The sequence below is a fragment of the Aythya fuligula genome, chromosome 7 (genome assembly GCF_009819795.1).
Source record: "Aythya fuligula isolate bAytFul2 chromosome 7, bAytFul2.pri, whole genome shotgun sequence".
Lineage (NCBI taxonomy): Eukaryota > Metazoa > Chordata > Aves > Anseriformes > Anatidae > Aythya > Aythya fuligula.
The window spans coordinates 1,739,781-1,761,503 of record NC_045565.1 but is presented as its reverse complement, the minus strand read 5'-3'; the positions used below and the strand labels follow the sequence as shown (position 1 = coordinate 1,761,503).

The 21,723-nt window shown below is 38.9% G+C and overlaps 1 protein-coding gene across 1 annotated transcript in view; it reads left to right on the top strand.

Moving 5' to 3' along the window:
- Window positions 1-9,485, top strand: part of CCDC6 (coiled-coil domain containing 6) — a 49,198-nt gene extending 39,713 nt beyond the window's left edge. The window contains exons 8-9 of the mRNA XM_032190923.1: window positions 1,465-1,589; window positions 3,923-9,485. Of these exons, the coding sequence (XP_032046814.1) occupies window positions 1,465-1,589; window positions 3,923-4,114 (317 nt within the window). The 3' untranslated portion in view covers window positions 4,115-9,485. The remainder of the gene's footprint in view (window positions 1-1,464; window positions 1,590-3,922) is intronic.
- Window positions 9,486-21,723: the final 12,238 nt, after the last annotated feature.

Here is a 21,723-nt window from a genome sequence, read left to right as displayed (position 1 = left end):
TGTTCAGGGCTCTTGTCTCTGACTTGCAATGCAAATTGTCACCTACCTGAACATCGTCTTGTGTTCCTGTCGCTGTGCTTGCAAAAGCACTTAGCTATAGAACGTGCTGTACAGACAATCGGATTACTTAAGTCGAAAATCAGATTTTGTTAATCTGTGTTGTTTAGCTACTCTAAAGTGATTGATTCCATTGGAGTAGCTCATAATTTGCACCAGATGTACATTGAAGCAAGGGTGGTATAATATGCTTTTTTATATAACTTTATTAGTGATCTGAGGCTTTTTTATGTGTGTGTTTTTGTTTTTTTTTCCTAGGGTGTCTCTTTAGTCAGGCATAGGCAGAGCCAGGTGCTGTTGCGGCACTTTGTTGCATTGATTTAGTGTAGAAGAAGTGTGAAAACTGTTAAATCCAGTGTGGTAATCTAAAAGTTTAGTAGGCTTTTCGATAAAATATTGGTCATAATTCTCCAAAGCTGTTTCCAGTTTTTAATAGTAAACAGCTGAGAAAAGAGTCTTGTCTCCTATCCTACTGATATTTTTGCCAGAAGACAATAATAGTGAGCTAAAGGTTTTGGAAAATCTGCAGTTTTGAGAATGTTCAGAACATTTTGAGGTCTGAATTTCAAGGACTTAGCTGCTGTCTATTAATATTATATTAATATTATTATATTATTAATAATAATAATAATTATTATTATTATTTTACCTTGGTTAGCTATACAGGTACTCTGCATTTTTCTAAACCAGTATTTACAGAAGGAAAGTATTCAGAAAGAAGAATTAGATCAGATTTTTGCACTTCTGAATATTATGGTTACCTTAATATGGATAAGACACGTTGTAATTTTAAATGTTACTTATGCTGTAGTCCATGGAAGATTATACCAGAATATTTTAACTTCACAGCCCCTAAGATCATTGGGTCTCTGCCTATAAGCACAAGGGCAAAACAGGAGGAAGTCTGGGCTGCCATTGGTTTGGCTGCAGAGGTGTTATGCCTTGAAGGAGTCACCCCCATCCAGTTTCTGTCATGTGGAAACTCTTAGTGTCCCAGTGCTGGACAGCTTTTCCAGGCACAACCTGTCTGCTTCTTCAGACTGCATTTTGTTGAGGGAGCAGTTTGCTCTGAGGAGAGATGGAAAGCTGGATGGAAATGTCTGTGAACTAACACTAAGCTGCCAAGGGAGCCCTACCCTGTTTATGTTAAGTGAAAAATTGTTCAATGTTGTGTAATGTGTGTTCTCGAACACATGGCAGTTTACTACAGGAAAAGAATAAAATAGGTTTTACATTACCCTTTGACTATTTTTAGGTGTCTAAATTGATACCAGTTACCATTTCTTTAAACCATCGTTGTTTCAAAATATAGCAAATAAAAACAAAACAAAAAAAAATCCCCACAAAATACATTGTTTGTAAAATAAACAAGAATGTTGATTTCTGCCTTGTTTTAACAATTTTTAGGTCTGTCATATGCAAGTCACACAGTTGGTTTCACACCACCAACTTCACTGACTAGAGCTGGAATGTCTTACTACAATTCCCCAGGCCTTCATGTGCAACATATGGGACCATCCCATGGTATTACAGTAAGTATTTTAAATAGCAAATGTTTGTTACCAGTGTCAGTTTGGTTTTTAAAAATTATGATTGCTTGTCCTTAAGCTTTTGTGCAAAATGTTTTTGTAAATGTTTGTTTTTGTCTCCTTACTCCAAGATATCTATTGCTGCTTTCTTCAACCCTGATTTTCCTCTTCACCCCTCAGAAACTGATTCTTTTTGGAGAACCTTATTTTCTGCAAAAGAATAGGATGTATTATCATCTTAAGGACAGTAATAGGTATCATCTTATGGATCAGCAGGCAGGGTGTGAGAAGTGATGTTCTAAGCTACTGAGCCTATCCCAGGAAGTAAAAACATTGCTTTCATTTTTCTCCTAGTCTCCACCATCTGACGGATGAGTCATCTGAGGTTGCTCCAAGCTCAGGTTTTCTTCAGGATGACACACAATGCTACCACCATGTCACTGTAACAGGCAGTTAACTCTTATTTTCTATTCTCATTGGCAAAGAAGAAAGTTAATATATTAAACATTTGTTAGGACAATTTCTCAGTATCTTTCAACTGGATTTATTTCATTTTTAACTCTGATGTTTGATGCGTTTCTACTTAATTGAGCTTCTTCTAAATATTTGTGGAGTTTAACAAGAAAACAGAGCCTAAGAATTAACCATTTGGCGAGATAGCTTGTGAGCTCTAATGTGTCAAGACCATTTTGATTTTTCTCAACAGGTATGGTAGAATGTAAATATTGTCCTTTAAGATGTTTGCATATACTTGTCATTTGCAGATGTGAAAGCATGTTTCAACAGAGTATTTAGTAGAATGCTAAAATATGTCTGCTTCTTGAATTGCTTAGGTGGGCATGCTAAAGTAATTGTTAATTCCATTGAGCAAATGGAGATGGGAACTATATAGTAGTGGGTAGAACAGGAGGCTGGAGCTCAGCAGGAGGGCAGAATCCTGGTCCGGGTCCAGCCCTCCAATGTGACTAACCTGGGGGTCAGTCACAGGAAGGTCTGGAAAAACCTAGAAACTGATTTTATAAATAAGTTTTTTAAGGAACTTGTTCTATTCGGTCTCTGAAATTTTGATTCTGCTCTTTCTGATACTGTAAATTAATTGGAGTAACACTGAGTCGCTGACAACGACAACCACCAGGACAAAATACTGATTGTTTAGAGGAAGGTTTTGTTAAGTGGCTCATGGTTTTTCCTTTATATTTAAGCCAGTCCCTTCACATTATTAGACATATGTAAATGCAATAAATGATTTTAAGTGTTTCAGAAATATCAATCAACTGCTTTTAACTAATCTACTATATAATTGTTCAAAAAAAATAGATACAATATATATTATTTGACCAAACTGCAATTTGCTTCTTGACTCTTCATTTTTAATCTCCATTACAGAACAAATTGATTTTACATGTAGTACATTTTGTATAGCCCTGTAACCGTTCTTCTCCTCAGAGCTGATTGACTTCGGTTGATTATTAATTATGGGTGGGTAGTTTGTCATGCCATGAAGTTCTTGATTAATGCTAAATGGATTGGTAAGTAGTAAGCATTTTGGGTTTAAAACTGCAGAGTTCAGTGTTCTGCAGTGTAATTTATATTCCTATGTTGCTAACTTTTAAAGATTTTTCCCCCACTGGTTTGTAAAAATGGATTTTAAATCTTTGTGTTTAAATGTGCAGGTTATTGCAAGTCTGTGGTTTCTGTTGAGGGGAGCTTAATAACCATTGTTTCACTCCTACAGCTCTAGGGGTTGTAATCTTTGTTGTATGATATTTGGTCTCAGAAGATCAAGCTGAATTATGCTTCAGTCTTGCTCCAGTGTGCAGGCTAAGAGTTTTTCAGCATGCAAATGATTCTGGGCAAATGCTTTGGCTTTTGAGACATTCCACCCTCGCTCAGGTGCTGTGTAGTTGGACTTCACACACAAGCATTGTAAAGCTAAAAGTTCATCAGCATCATCAGCACCTACTGCTTGGGCGGGCAGAACTGAGAGGTGCTGTCTCGATGGCATCTCTCACTTTTCTTTTATAGGTTGCTGGTCATCAGAGGTAAACATAAGTTCAGGATGTGATTTCTTATTTTCATTTCCTGCAAGCTGATGGGAAAGAATGCCTGTTTGGTTTGATTTCAGAAATACTTCAATTTTCCTTTACTCCATTTCAGAGGAACAGTTTATTTTACATAAAAATTGCATTGTGATTCTTGAAATGTTTTAAAAGGGATTCTTCCCAAATAATTGTGTTTTTTCTTTTCCTTTGCCAAGCTCAATACATTGATTAGAGGACTTGCACCTAAAGTTGTTCAGGAGTGTGTTAAACATAATTTCAATATTTGTTCTGCAGAGGCCTTCACCACGAAGAAGTAACAGCCCCGACAAATTTAAACGTCCCACTCCTCCTCCTTCTCCAAACACGCAGACCCCAGTGCAGCCACCTCCGCCACCACCTCCACCACCTGTGCAACCTACGGTCCAATCCGCAGCATCGCAGTCAGCCACTTTTCAACATTCAGTGCATCCCTCCTCTCAGCCTTAGTGCATGTGCTCAGCAGTCTGTATGTCAGAATTGGACTCATAACATGGAGCAGTTTACTAAAAGCCAAAGGCTTACTTGGCATATTTGGATTTGACTTATTTGCACTGAGGTTATATAGGCTTCACTGTTAATTGTGTTGTAAACGTTTGTATAAAATGCAGCCAGTGTTGTGGGTCTACAACACTAACTTAACAAAATTTTCCATCAGTGTTTACTTGAACTACATGTATGTCCATTCTCTGGCTGGAACATTTGCTACTCTGTTTGGTAATACGGCATTATGTCGTTTTGCTTGGCTCCAAAGCTTCATTTTCCTGGCTTCTAGGTTTGTAAAATTAAAGGGATACCTTTTTATATTTTTTCATGAGAATTTGCATAAAATTTAAGGCATGATGGGCTATCTGATGAGTTCTGAAATATTACAGTGTTTACCAAGCTTGTGGAAAATTAGCACTACATTTCAGTCGTTTGAAATAACAGCTTCTAGTGCAAAAGTGAGTCAGACACCCTAATCAGTGCCCAATACACATACTCTATTGTATTACCTAGTAAATAAGCTTAATTCAGCACACAGGACACATCCATACTTCTCCTGTTTAAAAACACCTCAAACGTATGGTACAGTCTGAATCTTTAAGTGAGGGAACTGACTTGCTGGAGTATATGGAATGTATAACTTGTGGACCTTAAGGTTTGATTATTTCACTTGACATTTGCATTAACCTGTAAGCTGTCCATACCGTGTGATCTGTCACAAGTAACTTCTCTAAGTGTGGTCCTGCCCACAGGTTACTGATAGCTGATTGAAGTGTGCTCTTTGATTTTTTTGCTGCAGAAGGCAACGTGATTGTAGACAACAGCTGATTATTTTTTTTTTCCTTGTTAAAATATATTAATTGTGATTCCCCTGAAACAAAGTTTGAACAAGTATTCTAAATGTTCAAGTCTGTTAGATAATAAGATATAAAATGAGCATATAGGAATATACTGGCATAACAGCCAAAAGTGTTGTATTGCTTGGTAGAAACAGAGTACAAGAAAGTAGCACAACATGGCACTAATGAATGCTTATTTAGCAGCCTAAGCCGGTACAATGTATAAAGAAATGTATTCCGAATACATTCTTTCCATTCATCTAGCACAAATAAATTGTTTGGTTTCACTTTGCAGTGGAACGAAGTGTCACTTCTTGATATTGCCATCTTGCTCAGTTTTATTTTTCCTGAGGTTCCTGTTGAGTACTGAGGTTTATATACTGTTGATGATTTTAAGTGGTTTACCTCATAGATACGGATATATGGGCCATGGAAAATGACAAGAGAATGTTTATTTTATGAGAATATGTATCTGGCTATAATCAGCAGAACATGAGTAATTTATCTTTTGTTTACAAAAGTTTGTTTGACATGCCTAATGCTTTATTAAGGACACTTTTAAGAAGGAGGTAGAGCGTTCTGGTAGTATACTAACATTTGTACATAGAGTTTCATGTTTGCCGCTCAACTATTCAGGAATTGCAGACTGAATATCTTTATAAAATCAGTGCTCTAAATCAAAATAGTAAGTTAAAATAATGTTGTAAAAGGTTCAGCTTAAGGCAAAACTAGAAGTTCTTCATTATATCTATGTAGTTTCAGCTCCGAGAGAATTTAGAGAATGCATATATAGTCTATTACACTTGGTAAACCAGTATGGGATCAAGTGCATTATCCGATTACATTAGGTATGGTAATAGTGACTCTCTGATAAAGTGATACTCAAGATTGTGGCAGGCAGACAATTTGACCAGTGCTTCCATCTGAAAATAATCGACCACAGCTAACGCTCACTTTTCCAGAGAGGAAACTCCGCTGTGAGCACTGTTATTAAACACAGCTCCCGAAGCCGTGGTGGGTTTGCATGCGAGAAAACTACAGGCAGTCAGAGGTGGGACTAAGGTCAAAATAGGATTGGTTTAGTTGAACACTTGTCCTTTTGTTAACAGAAGAAAAAGGAAAAAGATATATTCTTTTATAAGCAGGATTTCAGCTCAAGTATGCCACTAGTTAGAATGGTGCCCTCCTTGCTGAAGTGCTTTGAGATTTTTGGGCATGAGGTTCAATAGAGTGCGAGCTCGTAGTGGTAGTAGTATAAGTGTGGGGGGGAGGGGAAAAGCCTTTGACAGTGTTGTCTTAAGAACTTGAAATGGAGATTTGCCTAGAATAAATTACATTTGAAGCATATTCCAAAACTGAATTTGTGTAACCCAAGTTCAGCTGCTGTTGTGAAGTGTCTTAGTGATCTCTCCTTACTGTTGCAGTGGGACCGTTACCAGATGAAAGTAAAGAACTGACAAATGTATGCTAAATCCTGAAAATGTAACAAGGCGCTAAATTGGCCTTACCTAAGAACATTGGACAAACATTTGCTTGCAATCAGAAGTGTTAAACTCTATTTGTAGACTTTTTGAAGACGATAAGGAATTGTGCACAACCATCTCCTAATAAATGTAAATGGATTTTCAGTTTTCCTTGTGAATTATAGTCATGAATTACAATTCTGCAGTGGTGATTTTATCAGAACCTCCCACAGACTGGAGAAACTCCTCTGACATCACTGTCCAGCTTGTCTTTATTTTATCTCAGCAGCATCTGGGTGGGTTTCTGCTGTTCTTTTCATTACTGATGTCTGTCGGTTGCACACTTGCATCATCATGAGTTGTGCAAGGTCACAGAAGCAACTTCTAGCAGTGATGAGTATTTTGTAAGTGTATGTGTTTACAGCCAAAGGGTTTTTTTATTTGTTTGTTTTTGAAAAAAAAAAAAAAATCTTTTGGCTGTTTCAGCAGTACTTTCCTCTCTGACAATCAAACAGCTTTCTTTTTACTTTTTCTCTCAAGGGATCTGGCTTGGACACTGGAATGCAGCTGATCTCTGTAGAGCATTAAGAGTTCATTTTATCCACAATTTGTTCCAGAGGAGTTTTGGAAGAAGAGATGGAATTGTTTGGAGATAGTCTTCCAGCTAACAGCCAGATAAGATTGTTTTAATTTTATCTAGTCCTCTAAGAGCATATTCCCAAAAGCAGAAAAGACTATCAGAGTTTTCCAAGAAAGTAACATTGCTTTTCTATTAGCAATCTTGCTGTACCAGAGCTAAACAGAACAGGACTCCTTTTCCTGTTAAAATGCTGGTAGTTCTTGAATCCATCTGCCTGAGTAGAATTTCTGTGCACTTCAGCTGAATGAAAAATACAGTCTTGGAAGCAATGAAAATGACAGAGCTTCCTGGAACTGGTGGGAGCTGAACTGCTGACAGGAGACAATTTAGACTCCATATATTTTGTTAAATACATGGAAACCAATCGTGGAGCCTTGAGTACTTTGTCTGTCAAAGAACAAAATCTTTCATCCTCAATATTGATCGTTGCTTACTAAGAGGATGCATCCAGGGACCTTGTTTAAGTATTCTGGTGGTGGTGTTTTTTGTTTTTTGTTTTTTTTTTTCCCCCCATTCCTAATGCTTAGTTTTACAAGCAGCTTAAGTTCTAATATTGTTCAACTCTATTTGATGTCTCCTTTGTTTCAGTCATGGCAGTCTATTTCTTTTTGATCCTTGGGAGTCTACAGAGCATGGACTATGAGAGCATATTTCTTCAGTTCAAGCCATCTCATAAGAAACCAGAAGGTTTATGAGTGTAAGCTATAAAATTATGATACATGCATCTGTTATAACAACCTTCTTAAGGGGAAATAGCTGTCTTCTTGAAGGGAGAGCAAACAAAGCCCCTAAGTACCAAATGAACCGTATGCAGAGACAATCTGGTTTCCTCAGTTCCCTGAGGAGCTGAATTCTTCTTCCAGCCCTTTTTGGATTTGGACTAGAGTTGTTAATCTTTTATTTTATTTTCTTTTTTTAATTCCATATTTCACTGTAATAAGTACTCAGGATAACATTCACGTTCCTTTTGGGTAAAAACCACTAGTCCCAGGATGAATAGAAGTTAAGAGACAATGCCACTTTGTGGACTAGAGGAAGTCACTCAGTGTGCCATGCTGTGGCCTTTACGATTCAGCTGTAATTCAGGTGGGTTTGTGTGCTCATCTTATGATTTCTCTTTCAAGCATCTGTTCCTGTATTTGCATTAGTAGCGTGCCCTGAAGAAGGGAGAGAAATACAGAGGTTTTGCACTGCATTAACAGACAGCTGCTACATTAGGGAGAATAGTGCTTGTTCCTATTCAACTAGTTAGGCTCCAAAGAGAAGTACTACCTCATCTTTAGGTAGGGATGATGTGGTTGCAGAGTCAGGGGAACTGTTGTGGCTATGCTAGGTTTTGTTTGGCTTATATTATCCAGACAGGAGTCCTTCCTCACTGCAATTGGGCTTCAAAGGTTACAAAGCTTGTGTAGATGGGGAGAGGGAAGTTAAGGCAGGTGATAGAGATTGAGAAGACTGTGTCCCTGTAGTAAATTGCTGCTCAGAGTACCCTTCAGCTAGGCCTGGGAATTGCCTGTACAAGAACGACAACATTTTTCTGTTTGATTTCCTTTCAAAAAGTGCTGTGTTGCAGTTGTTCTTTAAGTTCCTGGCACTGGTGTCTAATTTAAAAAAATAAGTGATTCCCCTTTCCACAGAAATATCTGAAACAGTATTCTACTTGCAAAGGCGAGTTTTCTCACTATATAAATTAATACTGTATCTGTACACAAAGGTATTTTATTCTAGTGGTAAAACCTAAGCTGTCCAAGGCACTTTAGTTTGTGATTGCTGACTTTTGTTTTGGCAGGTGTTTCAGATGAAATCTAAGCCTCCTGTGGAGGAAGAAAAAAAAAATCACCTGACAGATGTAGACTGTTCCTTTCCTGCAGAAATACAGCAATTTCCTCAAATGCAAGTAAAAGTGGAACAAACATCCTTGAGCTTTTCTGAAGCTTATATTTAATTTCAGTTCATTGGTGATTGCTCTTAAGTATTTAGGGAATCTCTGAAGCCTCATTCTAGGTTGGCTGGGTGTCTAGTTGGTTATTCTTATATTTTCCCAGTCGTAGGGAAGGAAGCCTGTTCAAATTTGGATCATACGTATACACTGGTTAACAACAATGGTCACAGCACATGCTGTTCGGCGTGAATCCAAGTGGTTACTTAAAAACATTACACTGTGTTGGTGTGAATCAGATCTTACAATTCAAAGAACCTCGGATACAAAGATTTTTATTTTTTTTTTTTGCAGGTTACATTTTATTCCTGTATTAGCTGTATTATTGCTTTGTTGTATATCTCAACGTGTTTACATACATTTGTAATTGTTAAAATGTGTCTGTAATCAAGCTCATTTGTGCCTTCATGCAGACTTCCAATAAACACTTGATTTTTTTTTGTATTTACTTGTATTAGAAGACTATGGGGTGGATGTATATGTCCTTCTATCTGTCAGCCTATTTTCTCTTGGAAGAAGAAAACGAGAACTAAGAATCAGAGAATATGGGCTTGTCTGGTTTTGCTGTCTTTGATTTTCTAGTTGGACCATTTCTGGTATTTGCACTTAAATGGCTGAGTGGAGAATCTGGGGATTATCTTATTTGCATAATAAAGTTTGTATATGAGATGCACCTTGCTTTGGATTAGGTGAATATTTGAAGTATAATCACACGTGCTTGACTACTTACTACTTCAGCTTTGCTTCCATCTTGGAAGAAAGTAGTTTTATCTCTAAAGCTATTATTGTGAAGCTTTTTGTGATGAGAAAATTCCAGAGTATCTGTCTCCTTCAGAGTTAAACATGTATCTTTAACCTCCAGCTGCCTTCTAGTGAGATTTCAGGCTTTTTTTTTTTTTTTTTTTTTCCCCCAACAGCAAGAACTGCAGTATCTTTTGATCTTAGTAGGTCTGCTCATCTTGACGGTACCTTTTGATGATATGGGGCAGAGATTGGGGTGGGGAAGTACAGAACAGAATTTTATATGTTCTTTTCTAAGCTTTTAGGGACAGAGGTGTGCATTTGTACAGTGTTACGAGAAAACTCATTGTATATGTTTTGAGTCTGAAGCTGCAATGCAGCTACTTCCCTACTCTAATACCACATATGAGAGGAAGATAAGGGAAAAAATGTTTCCGTCCCTGTATTACAGGGATTGCTCTGTATTTTGTAGTTTGGAGAAAAGTGCTTTTCCAAACTTGAAGTGCCATGTGTCACCTAGTGTCTGGTGTCTATTTCATCTTTTCTTTATATTTCCTGATATCAAACATGATGACAGTTAAGTATACCCTGTAACTGCAGTGGGTTGAATTGTGAATTTCAGGTATCTAAAGATGATGGTATGCATTTCTGAAAATTCTGTGGATACTTTGTTGTGTCTTCCCTTGTGAAATCTGTTTTGTTATCTTTTTATTGTATGCATTCATTCATCAACTTAACACAGCGTTTACTTACACAGTATACTTTTTGTAAGTGTTTCTTGCTGTATTGCCAAGTTCCTGGGCTTAGATCTTAATGTCTCAGTAGCATTTAACAGTTGTGTCTTTTGGTTATCCTATACTCAGTGTCCAAGTCTTGCTAAACTCCTTGGTTGGATCCACTTGTCTCTGCCTTGTTGTTCAGCCCCTACTTAGGCACATACCTGTGGACCACATGCTCTGTTCTGCGCTCTGTGTGTTCCTGCCTATAGAAAAACAGTTGCTGCTTGCCTTGTTACAGCCGTGCTGGCGCTGTAGTAAAAGCATGTTCTCCGTTTCATCTGGTGACAGCATAAACAGTAAAGTCCCTGCAGCACGAGGGCTGCAGGTTCTTGGGCTCAAGGCTATGGAAGTACTTCTTTGGTGAAACGCTTATCTGGCTAATCCATGTTACTCTGTTCCTAGAACACAAAGAGTATTTCTTCAAAAGCCTTTTTCTTCTCTTTCTGCTGCTGCAAATGCTGAGCACTCAGTGGTTCTGCTTGTCTCTTTGTGAGTACCCTGCCTGCCACCAACACGCTTGGTGGGAGTGTTGACGAGGTGATGAGCTGTGGTGCTGCTGTCTGTCTGTCTGTCTGTCAGTTGTCTTCTCCCTGAGATCTGTCTGAACAGAAACAAGTCACTTAAATGCTATCAGAAGACCAGATGAAAAGATGTATGTGAGCAATTTAATTTCAGGTTCCTTTGTCCAGATGATCTCCTCTAAATGGTTCTTTATTCCTTCTGGTGCTTGTTGTAAATTGCTGAGAACAGTAGAAAGAGCTGTACACGCCAAGCTGTATACGCCAAGCAAGCGATTTTGATAAGCCTAATCCTTCCTGTACATAAGATGCTAGCTTGGATATCAACCTTTTGCATATTTTTGAGGCTATTCCATACTTTTCAAGATACAAGGTGAGAGATCGACAAAACATCCTTCAGCCCAGAAGCAAGAAGAGGTTGAAGTCAGTTACATGTTTCCCAGGTGGAGACTGAAGATGGATATTGAAGACCACTGGTTCACTGCAACATAGAAAGCACTAAAGGCAAGTATTGGGGAGTTTTGCTTTTCAGACTCAGGGCTCATCATGAAATGAGCTGTGTTTCTTTTGTATCCCTGTCTTTTCTCACTAACCAGTGAACTGGTGGTGATGCCTGCTGTGACAAACTTTTTTTTTTCCTGTTTGGGTGATATGGAAAAAGGGTTAGCTTATTTAAAATGAAGAATAAAAGGTGTAAATTAGATGTGGTTTGGGTTTGCAGAGTGGAACACCAAATTCTTTTTTAGTGGAAATGCTTTACAGCATGCCCCATATTTTGAAGAAAATCTGTCATGAATTTAATGAAACCAGAACAGTGGGCTCTGATAGCCTTGGATATGTGTTGTGTGATCATCTCTGTTCCTTCTAACAAGGGGGAAAATGTTTTTGTCTAATGGTTCTAGTCTAAACTTCACAACATGAATGCTTTTCTTTTCATAATAAAGATGGGAGTCAAGGAACACAGTATGGTAGAGCGCACTTTGATAACTTGAGATTTGACTTAGAGCTCTATTTTGTTCAGTTGCAGCATGGAATGTATTTCTGGGAGCTGAACTTCAGAAGCCTACCACTCCTACCTCTTTTCTTCCTCAGTCCCTGTATGCAAACTCTGGCTTTTCTTCTGTAGCTGAAGGCCCCTTTAGTCTAGTGTGAAAAGGCAGAGCGGTGAGCTAGGTTCTGCTCTTACAGATCGGAGTGCGTTCTGGCAGTTCCTGCTGAATGGACCGCCTCGTAATCCATAGTGAATCTTAACACTGTCAGCTGCAAAAACTAAGTGGAGTGAAGGTCAGTAATAAATACTCTATCCTACCTGGAGATGGGAATTCAAAATCTGCTGTGACCTGTCTTAATTTTAATGCTTCCTAAAATGATTCCTGATTTTTCTCTGACTCTCCAGTTATCTACCTCTGCTTATTTTCTAATGACATAAGGAGGGAAAGGAAGGAAGGTTAACAATATGAGCTAATTTTGCAGTTCAGCCAGAGCTGGTACCTAACTTTCTTTGGGATACGCAGATTTGCTCTTCTGCATCTCCTAATAGGGCAAATTGTTTTGGATCCCTTGTTTGTGCATTTTTTTGCAGTCATTGTGACACTGGGACAGTTAGACCATACTTAGGTCCTCAGGGCCTCCTGAGCCTTGAAGTGTTTAATGTCCCATGGACTGGATCCAAAGCTGTGGAGGCCGTTGGGAGATGGTTGTAAGAGCCTTTCTCGGCCCTTGTAGCCAAGTGCATGGTAAGGGGGAGGGAAATAAGTGCATAGGACATGTGGGTTCAGCTGACATTGCAGCCCTTGGCTCTGCAAGCAAGCATGCTGTGAGCCCCTGAGGCTGGATACTGGAAGGGCTGGAGCACTCCACCCCCTCTGGCTGTCAGCACCTTTCTGTCTCTTTGGAACCTGAAGCAGGGATTTGCAGATTTTAGCAGCCCTTTTGTATGGGCTGTACGCTCTGCCACAGCACAGTATTGCCTGAAGATCCTAAACCAAAATGACATAATGGCCAAAGAAATCACATGTTGATTGGAAAATGGCACTGAACCCAGGCCTGTATCTGAAGATGCATCTAATACAGAGATGTGACACCAACAGACAACAAGAGGAGGATGACAACATTGTGCTGCTGTGATGAGCAGGAGAACAGATGGGCCTGGTTAAAAGCGTGTCTGAGGCTAACAAACAGAAAATAGGACAGGTATTCAAACATCTTCTTTACTTTCTTCTCTGCCAAAGGAGAGAGCTAGCTAGGACTCCAGCTCTCCTCTGGCTGTGAACAGTCCTAAGCTGAATGGTAATAGGGTTTGTTTCTTTTACACAGCAATGCTGGCACCAGAAAGTATGGAAGCAAACTCTGTTTAGGTGAGAAAACTGAGAATTGGATGAACTTCAGGGTGACTTACTTGCCAGAAAGCCAGAATCAGGAGAGTAGAGGGTAGTGCCAAATGGAGAAGCGTAGTACTTCCTGATGGGGAAAAGAAGGGGTTCTGTCAGAGTCAGTGGGGCAGGTGATTATCCCAGAGGATGGAAAGCTCTTGGAAGTGGCATTACAGGAGCCAGGATGTAACTTCTGAGATGTTAAAAACTCCGTATTAGCCCTGGAATTGAACTGAATTCTTGACCTGAAATAGGATGCCATTTATGTCAGTGTGCAATTTGAGTAAATGAGGGAAGAAAAGGTTTGCACTGAGTTTTGGGTTTACTTCCCCGCTGTTCCCCGCAGATCTAGATCTATCTCTTGAGTTAAGGTGTCAATTATCTAGGCCCCAATGTCAGTAAAAAATACAGCACAGCCTTGGCAGTAGAGAAATTGAAGTTCTTAAATGTGTTTAAATCCACATCTGCAGTGTTAACGTATCTAACATCCCAATTTTCACAGAAACTTTATCTAGAAATGAGTTTCTGTGGATGGGTGGTTAAAATGAATAAGTCTTTTAAACTTAACTTACCCTTGTGTGCTTTAACTTTTAAAGATGTATTTGTGTGCAATTTTAAAATAGTCTATTCACTGGTCCTGCACAGAGATTTTATAGCAGATTTAGTGAACCGTAAATGTCATAAGTTAATTTTCCTGGGTTTTCTTTCCAAAACAAGTAATAGCCATGGCAACACATAAGGAATTAAACCTGTTAAATCTTACTGCATTCCTCATGCTATTAAGGAGCTCTAGGATTAGTTTGACTGTTGTCTTGAGTGTTTAAGGACTATTTCAGTGCTGTTAGTTCCTGAAGATAATTAAGGGTCTTCAAATTAACTGTTTCGTATTCTGGAAAGTCACGAAGTTTCTTTTAAAAACTTTTGTGTAGACTGAAGTGTCTCTTATTTTAAAGTGTATATATTTTGGCTCTGCGTAACTGAATTTCTGAGTTAAGAACGAAGTGAAACATACCTTTTTGGCTGAAATACTCCAAGAGCTTCCCAGAGATGCTTGGGGAATGCTATGCCCTTTTCCTGGCAGTCTTCCTGATTGAAGTGGCAATGTATTGGGCAGACAGTTTGTAAGAGTCAAGATTACAGAATAAAGTTTTGACTTCTATCATGTATTTTTGAAACCTTCCTAACTGAAAGGATGGCCCTTTGCACTAAAATTCATGTTAACTATAATTTCAGCCCAAATCTTACCTAGATTCTGGTGAAAACAAGGTCTCTTGACAGCAATAACCCTGCTAAGCTTGTCTGGATCTAAATGTTTGGTGAATTTTATTTTATTTTCTCTTCTAAAGAGAGAGATTACTAGGGAAATATCCATGCCTGTGCAGATGTGACTAGAAATATCATTAACATCCTGCCAGCTTTACCACCTATCCTATCTCAAGAACACCTGAAGTGTTTTTACACTTTGAACTTCTACCATCCAACGGGGGCTAATGCTTCCAGCGCCTGCCTGTCAGGCAGGGAAGGATCTAGCTTCTGTTTTAGTGTTTAATGGCTTAACTTATCCACCCTCCATTTTACAGAAACTTGATCTGAACAATGAAACAAACCACCATGAGCAATACACGAAAACAGTTTGGATGTGCCAGACGGATAACAAGGGAGGACAGGGCCCAATGTGAACAGAGTGTGGTCCTTTACGCTGCTCAAGAGCCCAGTGAGTGGTAAATCCAGCTTGTTTCCTAACAGGAAATGAACCTGAGTTTGATACTTTTGGTAGAATTAAACAGGTTTTTTTCTTTTTTCTTAAGTATTTTCACTTCACTTGGCTTTTACAAAACTGTTCTTTTGAAATATTCTGAATATTCTTATTCTGAAACTTCTCAGTTTCAGGTTTCTGTTACGCTAAGTAAGGTGTCTCCATTTTCCCAGGTTCCATGCTTAAAGAAAACTATAAAAGTAAATTCGTTTCTTTCCCAAAAAGTCCTAGCCTTTGATTAGTAAGGATGTCTTAAGATAGTAATGCAGTTTCCTCAAGATTTGCTAAAGGTTTACTAGGAAAAGCTGTTAAATGTTGGAAAAGTGATGCACTGATAGATAGTAACTGAGAGTCATTCAGGCTACAAGATTCACATCTTCAGTAGTTTATATTTTTTTGTTTTGTTAACATGCTACTTGCCTTCCACTTTTCTTCTGTGATCTTCTGCTACTTACTTCTCTTGCAGATCTGTTTCTTTGATCCACACTGGAGATTTTAGCAATCTCCTTATAATTACCAGGGCAGATTCCCTTTACCACTGCATAACTGTGCTTCAGCATGTTTTTCTTTAACGATAAATGTCATGTAACTTACAGATGGTACTGAAACTGTCCAGCTTGACTGTCATTCTCTAATAGTCTTGTCTGCTGACAGTTCAACTTTAATACTCACATTCTTTTCAGTTTATCTCCCGATCTTCCTTTTTTAAAATCTATCCTGGAAAGAAGAGTTTGTAGTTGCTTGCTTATTTTACAGTACTGCCATTTGTATTTATGAATTGCCACCTAATCTTACTGAAATCCATTAATGTAAGGAATCTTTTAAGATATAGTTGTCCAGACATCAATGAATATGTAATAATTTCCCCAAATATTAGGACTTGTAAAGGGCAGAAATTTGGTACTTTCTAGGTATTGTGAGTTGGTTGTTGTTCAGACTGATGAAATAACTACGGTGAAATAATTTGGGATGTAGACAGTTAGAAATGTAAACTGAATTTGTTTGCAAATTCCAAATGGATCAATGGGTTTCAAAGTTAGCTTTGAAGTCTTCTACACCTTCCTGGAGGCGTCACAGGGGTTTCTAAACTGAGCGCTTCCTCCCAGGCTCAGATCTCTGAGTTCAGCAACAGGCAGGAATGCATCATTCCCACGGGAGCACAAGGACCAGGGTGCTGCTCTCTAAGCATTTGTCCCCTGATACTAAAGTTGCCCACATGATGCTCAGGCTTTACTTTACTTCTTCCTCTACAGCCAAGGCCCCCCCGAAATAGACCAAACAATATAAGCCTGACAGGCTCTCTAGTGCTTTCTCATCCCAGTTGGCCTAAGGCTGGGGTGGGGGAGATCTCAGCAAAGAGCGAGGATTCGGCAAAGGCTTTTTTGTTTCTTTTCCCCTCCACAAGTGCTCTGCTCTGAGGCAGGGTTCCCGCAGCTCCTCTTTGGTTTCCAGAGCAGTTGCATAATTACTGCAGACTTCAAAGACAGGTTACGGAAGCCATTAAGGATGTTTTCCATCTCTGAACTGGAGAAAATTAAGGTGGTTTGTTAGCCTCCCCTGAAGCAAAAATCTTCTTTTTAAAGAAAAGAATCATTTTCTCTGGAAATGCAGCTTTAAATCACTGTTGACCTTTTCAAAATTTATATTCACATTTCTTTACCTGTTTTACTTAAGGTCTTTTAACTGCTGTAAATCTGTTATGAGATGATTCTCCTTAGTACTGGATAAAAAATACATAAAAAACCTGCAACCCGAAGCAGTGGCATTTTCTTTGAAGACCCTGGCCCTGTATTGAAGATACTGCCTAGTTATATATTAGGTCAATGCTTGTTGGCCTTTTTAACTAATTTCATAGAGACTTCTTTTAATGACTATGCAATGAGAAGGAAAGAGGAAGAGGAAGTGCATCTGTCAGTTTGCACACATTAACTGTGTAGAAATGCTTTGTGTTAAAAGTAAATTCAAGACCTACATAAAATTGTTTAAGATAAAACTTTCCTTAGTATCTCAAATATTTCCAAAACACAGAAATAAGTATATCCAACTGAGAATAACTTGTTTGTTTGTTTGTTTTGTCAAAGGAAAACTTTTATTTGTCTAACTCTCAAATGCTTTTAATGCCCTTGCGGATACTATGCCTCTTCCGAGGAGTTTCCCAGTAACTGAAAATAAGCCACGTGAATCATCAGAAACATATCTTACTCTGAGACAAGACTCATCCCTAGTAGTAAGGAGAAGAATCTGAAGAGTTCACTCCAAGCCCTTTTTTTTTTTTTTTCTACCCAATATTAATTCAGAACGCCTGTTTAACACAGTTGATGAGATAGTGCTTTTTCTGGCTTTTCTGTATGTCACAGAGCAAGGAAGTTAAAACTTGCTGTCCTGGTAGGATGATGGAAGGCATTTCTTTATTACTTCTGGCACTGATAACAAATACTGGCCATTTAAAAAATGGAAATTATTTTGGTTTATTGCTCTATGCCTCAGTTGGTACTGTATAATCTTTCTCTGGGCTCTGTGATATGCAAATGCGTGTTTGGTAACATATGTGATTATAATCTTCCTTCTCTGCCCATTTCTGCGTTATCTCATCTATTAGCTGAATTGACACTGTGAAGAACTTGGTAACTGTTTAATTATTTCAGTGCATGTTAACAGTCCGTAGAAAGTGTTACTCAAATGCTTGAATTATGAGTTTTTTTCTTAATCTGTCACACAATTCAAACAGTTGAAAAGCAAATTACAGAGCAAATCATCACGGTATATATTGACCAGGTATAGTTTTCAGCAGTTCATATTCTGAGGGTGAGGAGCAGAGACAGACAGGATTTTTCATGCTCTCAAGATCTTTCAAAGCCTGATCATTATCCCTAAATTGTGCTCCCCGGCAGAACCATGGCTTAGCCCTCAGTTTCATGCCGTAGTTACAGGTGTGTTTTGTTCAGTTCGAGGTGGGACCCTGCTTCCTGTTGCATATTTGGTGTAATACAACCTTCCTTCAGCAAGCATTCTAGTTTCCTGCTGAAAGTGGATATTCTTTGTCTTAAGTACATGAGCTCGCTTTGTGGAGAACCAAAATTTCTTCAAAGCCTTGTGAATTCAAGGTAGAGGCTTCGCTCTATCTTAAATATGAGACATGGTCCAATTTTTAACTTTTCGTCTGAAAGCTTTTCAGATTGTAACAGCTATTGGAAGTGTTAAGAGGATCAAAGCCAGAAACTCTCCAATTGGATTTGGACCATACCTGAACGTGCTACGAGATTTCCAATACAGACCCATGTATGTCTACTAGGGTATGCTTCACTCAGTCACTTGGGATGCGATGTATACATGTAATGTCATTGGGTTCTCTAAGACTGGGATCAGTGAGCTGGTCTTTCAGCCTCTTTTTCCTGATCTCGCTTTCTGCTTGGCACTGCCTAGTCTAAAATAAACTGATAGACAGTTTGCCTTTGATGTCTTCCAGATATGCATGTTCCACAGCTTGTTTCATACTCTGAGTCCGGAAATTCTGTAGTATACAGGAAACCAAAGCACAATAGATGCACTTTGCCTTTTATATCCTTAGAGGAGTTTTTTCTCTTGTGCCTCATTCATATCCATCTTTTGAGCCTGTGATACTAGTAAGTCTTAGGAGCAACTCTTGTGAAATAACTGTTGAAAACTCAAGCGCTATAAAGAAACTTCCTTGTTCAAAAATGAAAATTTCTAAACATTGATACATTATGTGGAGCCAATCAGTTAAATGATCATGGTATTCCACATGATTCTAGCTTCTGCTAACTGTAATTAAGCATCTGATGCCCGATAGATCTTGTTAAATAATTTGGTTGGTAGATAATATATCTGAAATGAACACTTCTCAGAGTTCAGCCATTACAGTGAGGTCTGGAACCATCCCGGGTGCACAGCTCTGGCTCAGCACAAGAGCACAGCACTCAGCTCTTGGGCTGCTAGCCTGCTGAAATCCAGCTTAGAAGTCCTAATCCTTTTAGCTGACAGTCTTTGCCATATGCTCTTCAAGTAGCAAAGCCAAATAAAGTTTAACATAAATATAGTTATACATTTATATCTATTTTTTACAGAGTATGAAGGAGTCCCCAGGCTATTTCAGTGAAAGCATACCTTTTTGCATTTTTTTTTTTTTTAAAGAAAGCTATTCCATGAATAAAATGTTCAGTTGTGATCAAGGAAACAGAGGTTTCCACTTCTCCTAACAACCACTGTGGTATAATTCATGTAAATGTGGAGAGAGTATCAGGTTACTGTGGTAAAACACACCGGGTTTGTTTACATTGTCAGAGCAAATAACTTCTAAGCTAATTTATTGATGGTAAATTGTCTGAGTTCCTTGAAGATGTGGCTTGCTTACTAGTACTTGAGATGTTTCCGTATAATTCAGTCTTTAGCCCAATACAAGGATTAATGATACAGAGGCAAGTGGGGGACAGGATTTAGCAGAAACCCCAGGTGGAGGTGCCAGGATTTCTCAGTGGCAGAACCATCACCCGCACAAGCTCAGCACTGGCTGCCTCCCGAGAGCATGCGAGCCACTGCAGAAGCAGCACAGACCCCACTTACCTGACCTTTGCAAACCACACTGGCTTGGAGAGCTTGGCTTGAAAGCTACAGCCCTTTTGTGAACATGCTTCTCATCTTAAGAGCCCTCGTGGAGCTTCACAAAGCTTGGATGACAAAGGCACAAGGCCAGCAGCAGAGGCAAGCTTTTCTTGCTTTGTGTTCTTCCCTAGATGCAAAATCCCACTTACAAACTTTCTTCAGGAAACAGTTCTGATTAAGAGTTATCTGGGGCCTGGGTGTGAATGCACAGCCTGCTTGCCATTCCTGAGGAACTCTGCATGTCTGCACTAAATGCAGACTGGGATGTTTACAGTGGACAAATCTATATTTAGACAAGCCCTGGTGGCAGCTTAACATACTTAAAGTAAACCTGATCCATTGTGGAATCTTCCTTTCCTTTTTGTCCTTCCACTAACTAAGTTTGTCTTGGAAGCGCAAAATTAAAATAGACAGGCTTTGGGGGACACTTCACAGGCAGTTAGAGAGAAATTGTGAATTCCTTTAGAATGTGCTATGTAACCCACCATAAGCATAACTGCAAAAACACATTCCATTTGAAATCTCAGCCCAAGATGAGGCTAAAGGCAGTACTGGAAATAAGGCTACATCTTACCTGGCAGGGCTGCATTGTACAGGGAAAAAAAAAAAAGGACAACATTTGTATTGAAATAATGAGATTACATTGAGAGAAATTTAGGTCACTAGCTGTGTCATGCTGCTCCTATTAGCCTCTCCATTTCATTGACAGAAAATAAATGCCTTCCTTGGTATTTTAATGTAGTTAACTAAGTGAGGGGAAAGCTAACTCAACTCTATTAAATGAACTTAATACTCTAGCAAGATGAAAAGGATATGCCTGTAGTCTACAGGAGATAAATACATCATACTCCTTCCTGCCCTGATCAATGGGTACCATTAAACTTCTTGCCATGCTGTGCTGGCAAGGTGTAGATGAATCGTCGGTGAGGAATAAGCAAACAGTTTCTGAGGGGCTGTCTCCAGTATTCACACTGTACCTGGTACAAAAAAAAAAACCAAAAACACAACATGCCTTGTAGTACTTTAACAAAAATACATGCCTTATAGTATGCTGAGATTGGCATCTTTTTGCTCTGTAGGTGAAGACATCTACTTGGACCATTTTTACAGAGGCTGTTTTAAATTGTCTTTAAAAGCTATCCACCAGAGAGGAGCTGAGGATTTCTAGAGCATGCGACTGCCACAGTATTGTAGGCTCAGAGACCCAGTGGGAAATCAGCAGGCGTGTGATGAGGTTGGTAACAGCCCTCTCCGCATCATGTGCTTGACAGGCAGATGCTGGAGATAGTGCTGTGTAACAAGTGCGTCATTATTTTCTTAAAGGGCCTTCTTTAATGCATTTTTGCCACCTTTTCGTGGCACCCTCTGATGTGGCCCTGTTACTGTAGTGGTCAGCCATGGGTTTGTAGCATGGGACTAGAGGGGATGTTCTGGTACTTGCTTTGTTCTAGCTGATGCTGCTTTTCAGAAATAGCAAAGATCTAGTTCTTCTTTATTTTCTGCTAAGCGCATTTTTACTTTCAGCAGTGGATTAAAAGAGGTCTGGTATTCCTGATTGAAAACAAAAAAGCAGAGGTGGTGTAAACCAGTCTGCCTCCCTGTAGTTAAGGAAACAATTTATATGCCCTATGTACAGTAGCTCAGGAAGAGGCATAATGTTTAGAAAGGGCAAAGATATTTTATTTTCTTATGAAAGGTATTTTCTCATAAAAGTTATTTGCTGTGAAAGTGAATTGATCATTTGTATATTGTGTTTTTTAACATACAGATACTTTCACTGACATCTGTTTCTCTCATGTAACTGTACTTGCATGTATGAGATTTGTTCCTACCCGAGACAGCTGTGATCCTCGCCTTTCTTCCATAAAGAATCCTCTTCCAACCTGTAAAGAATATTGAATCTTTT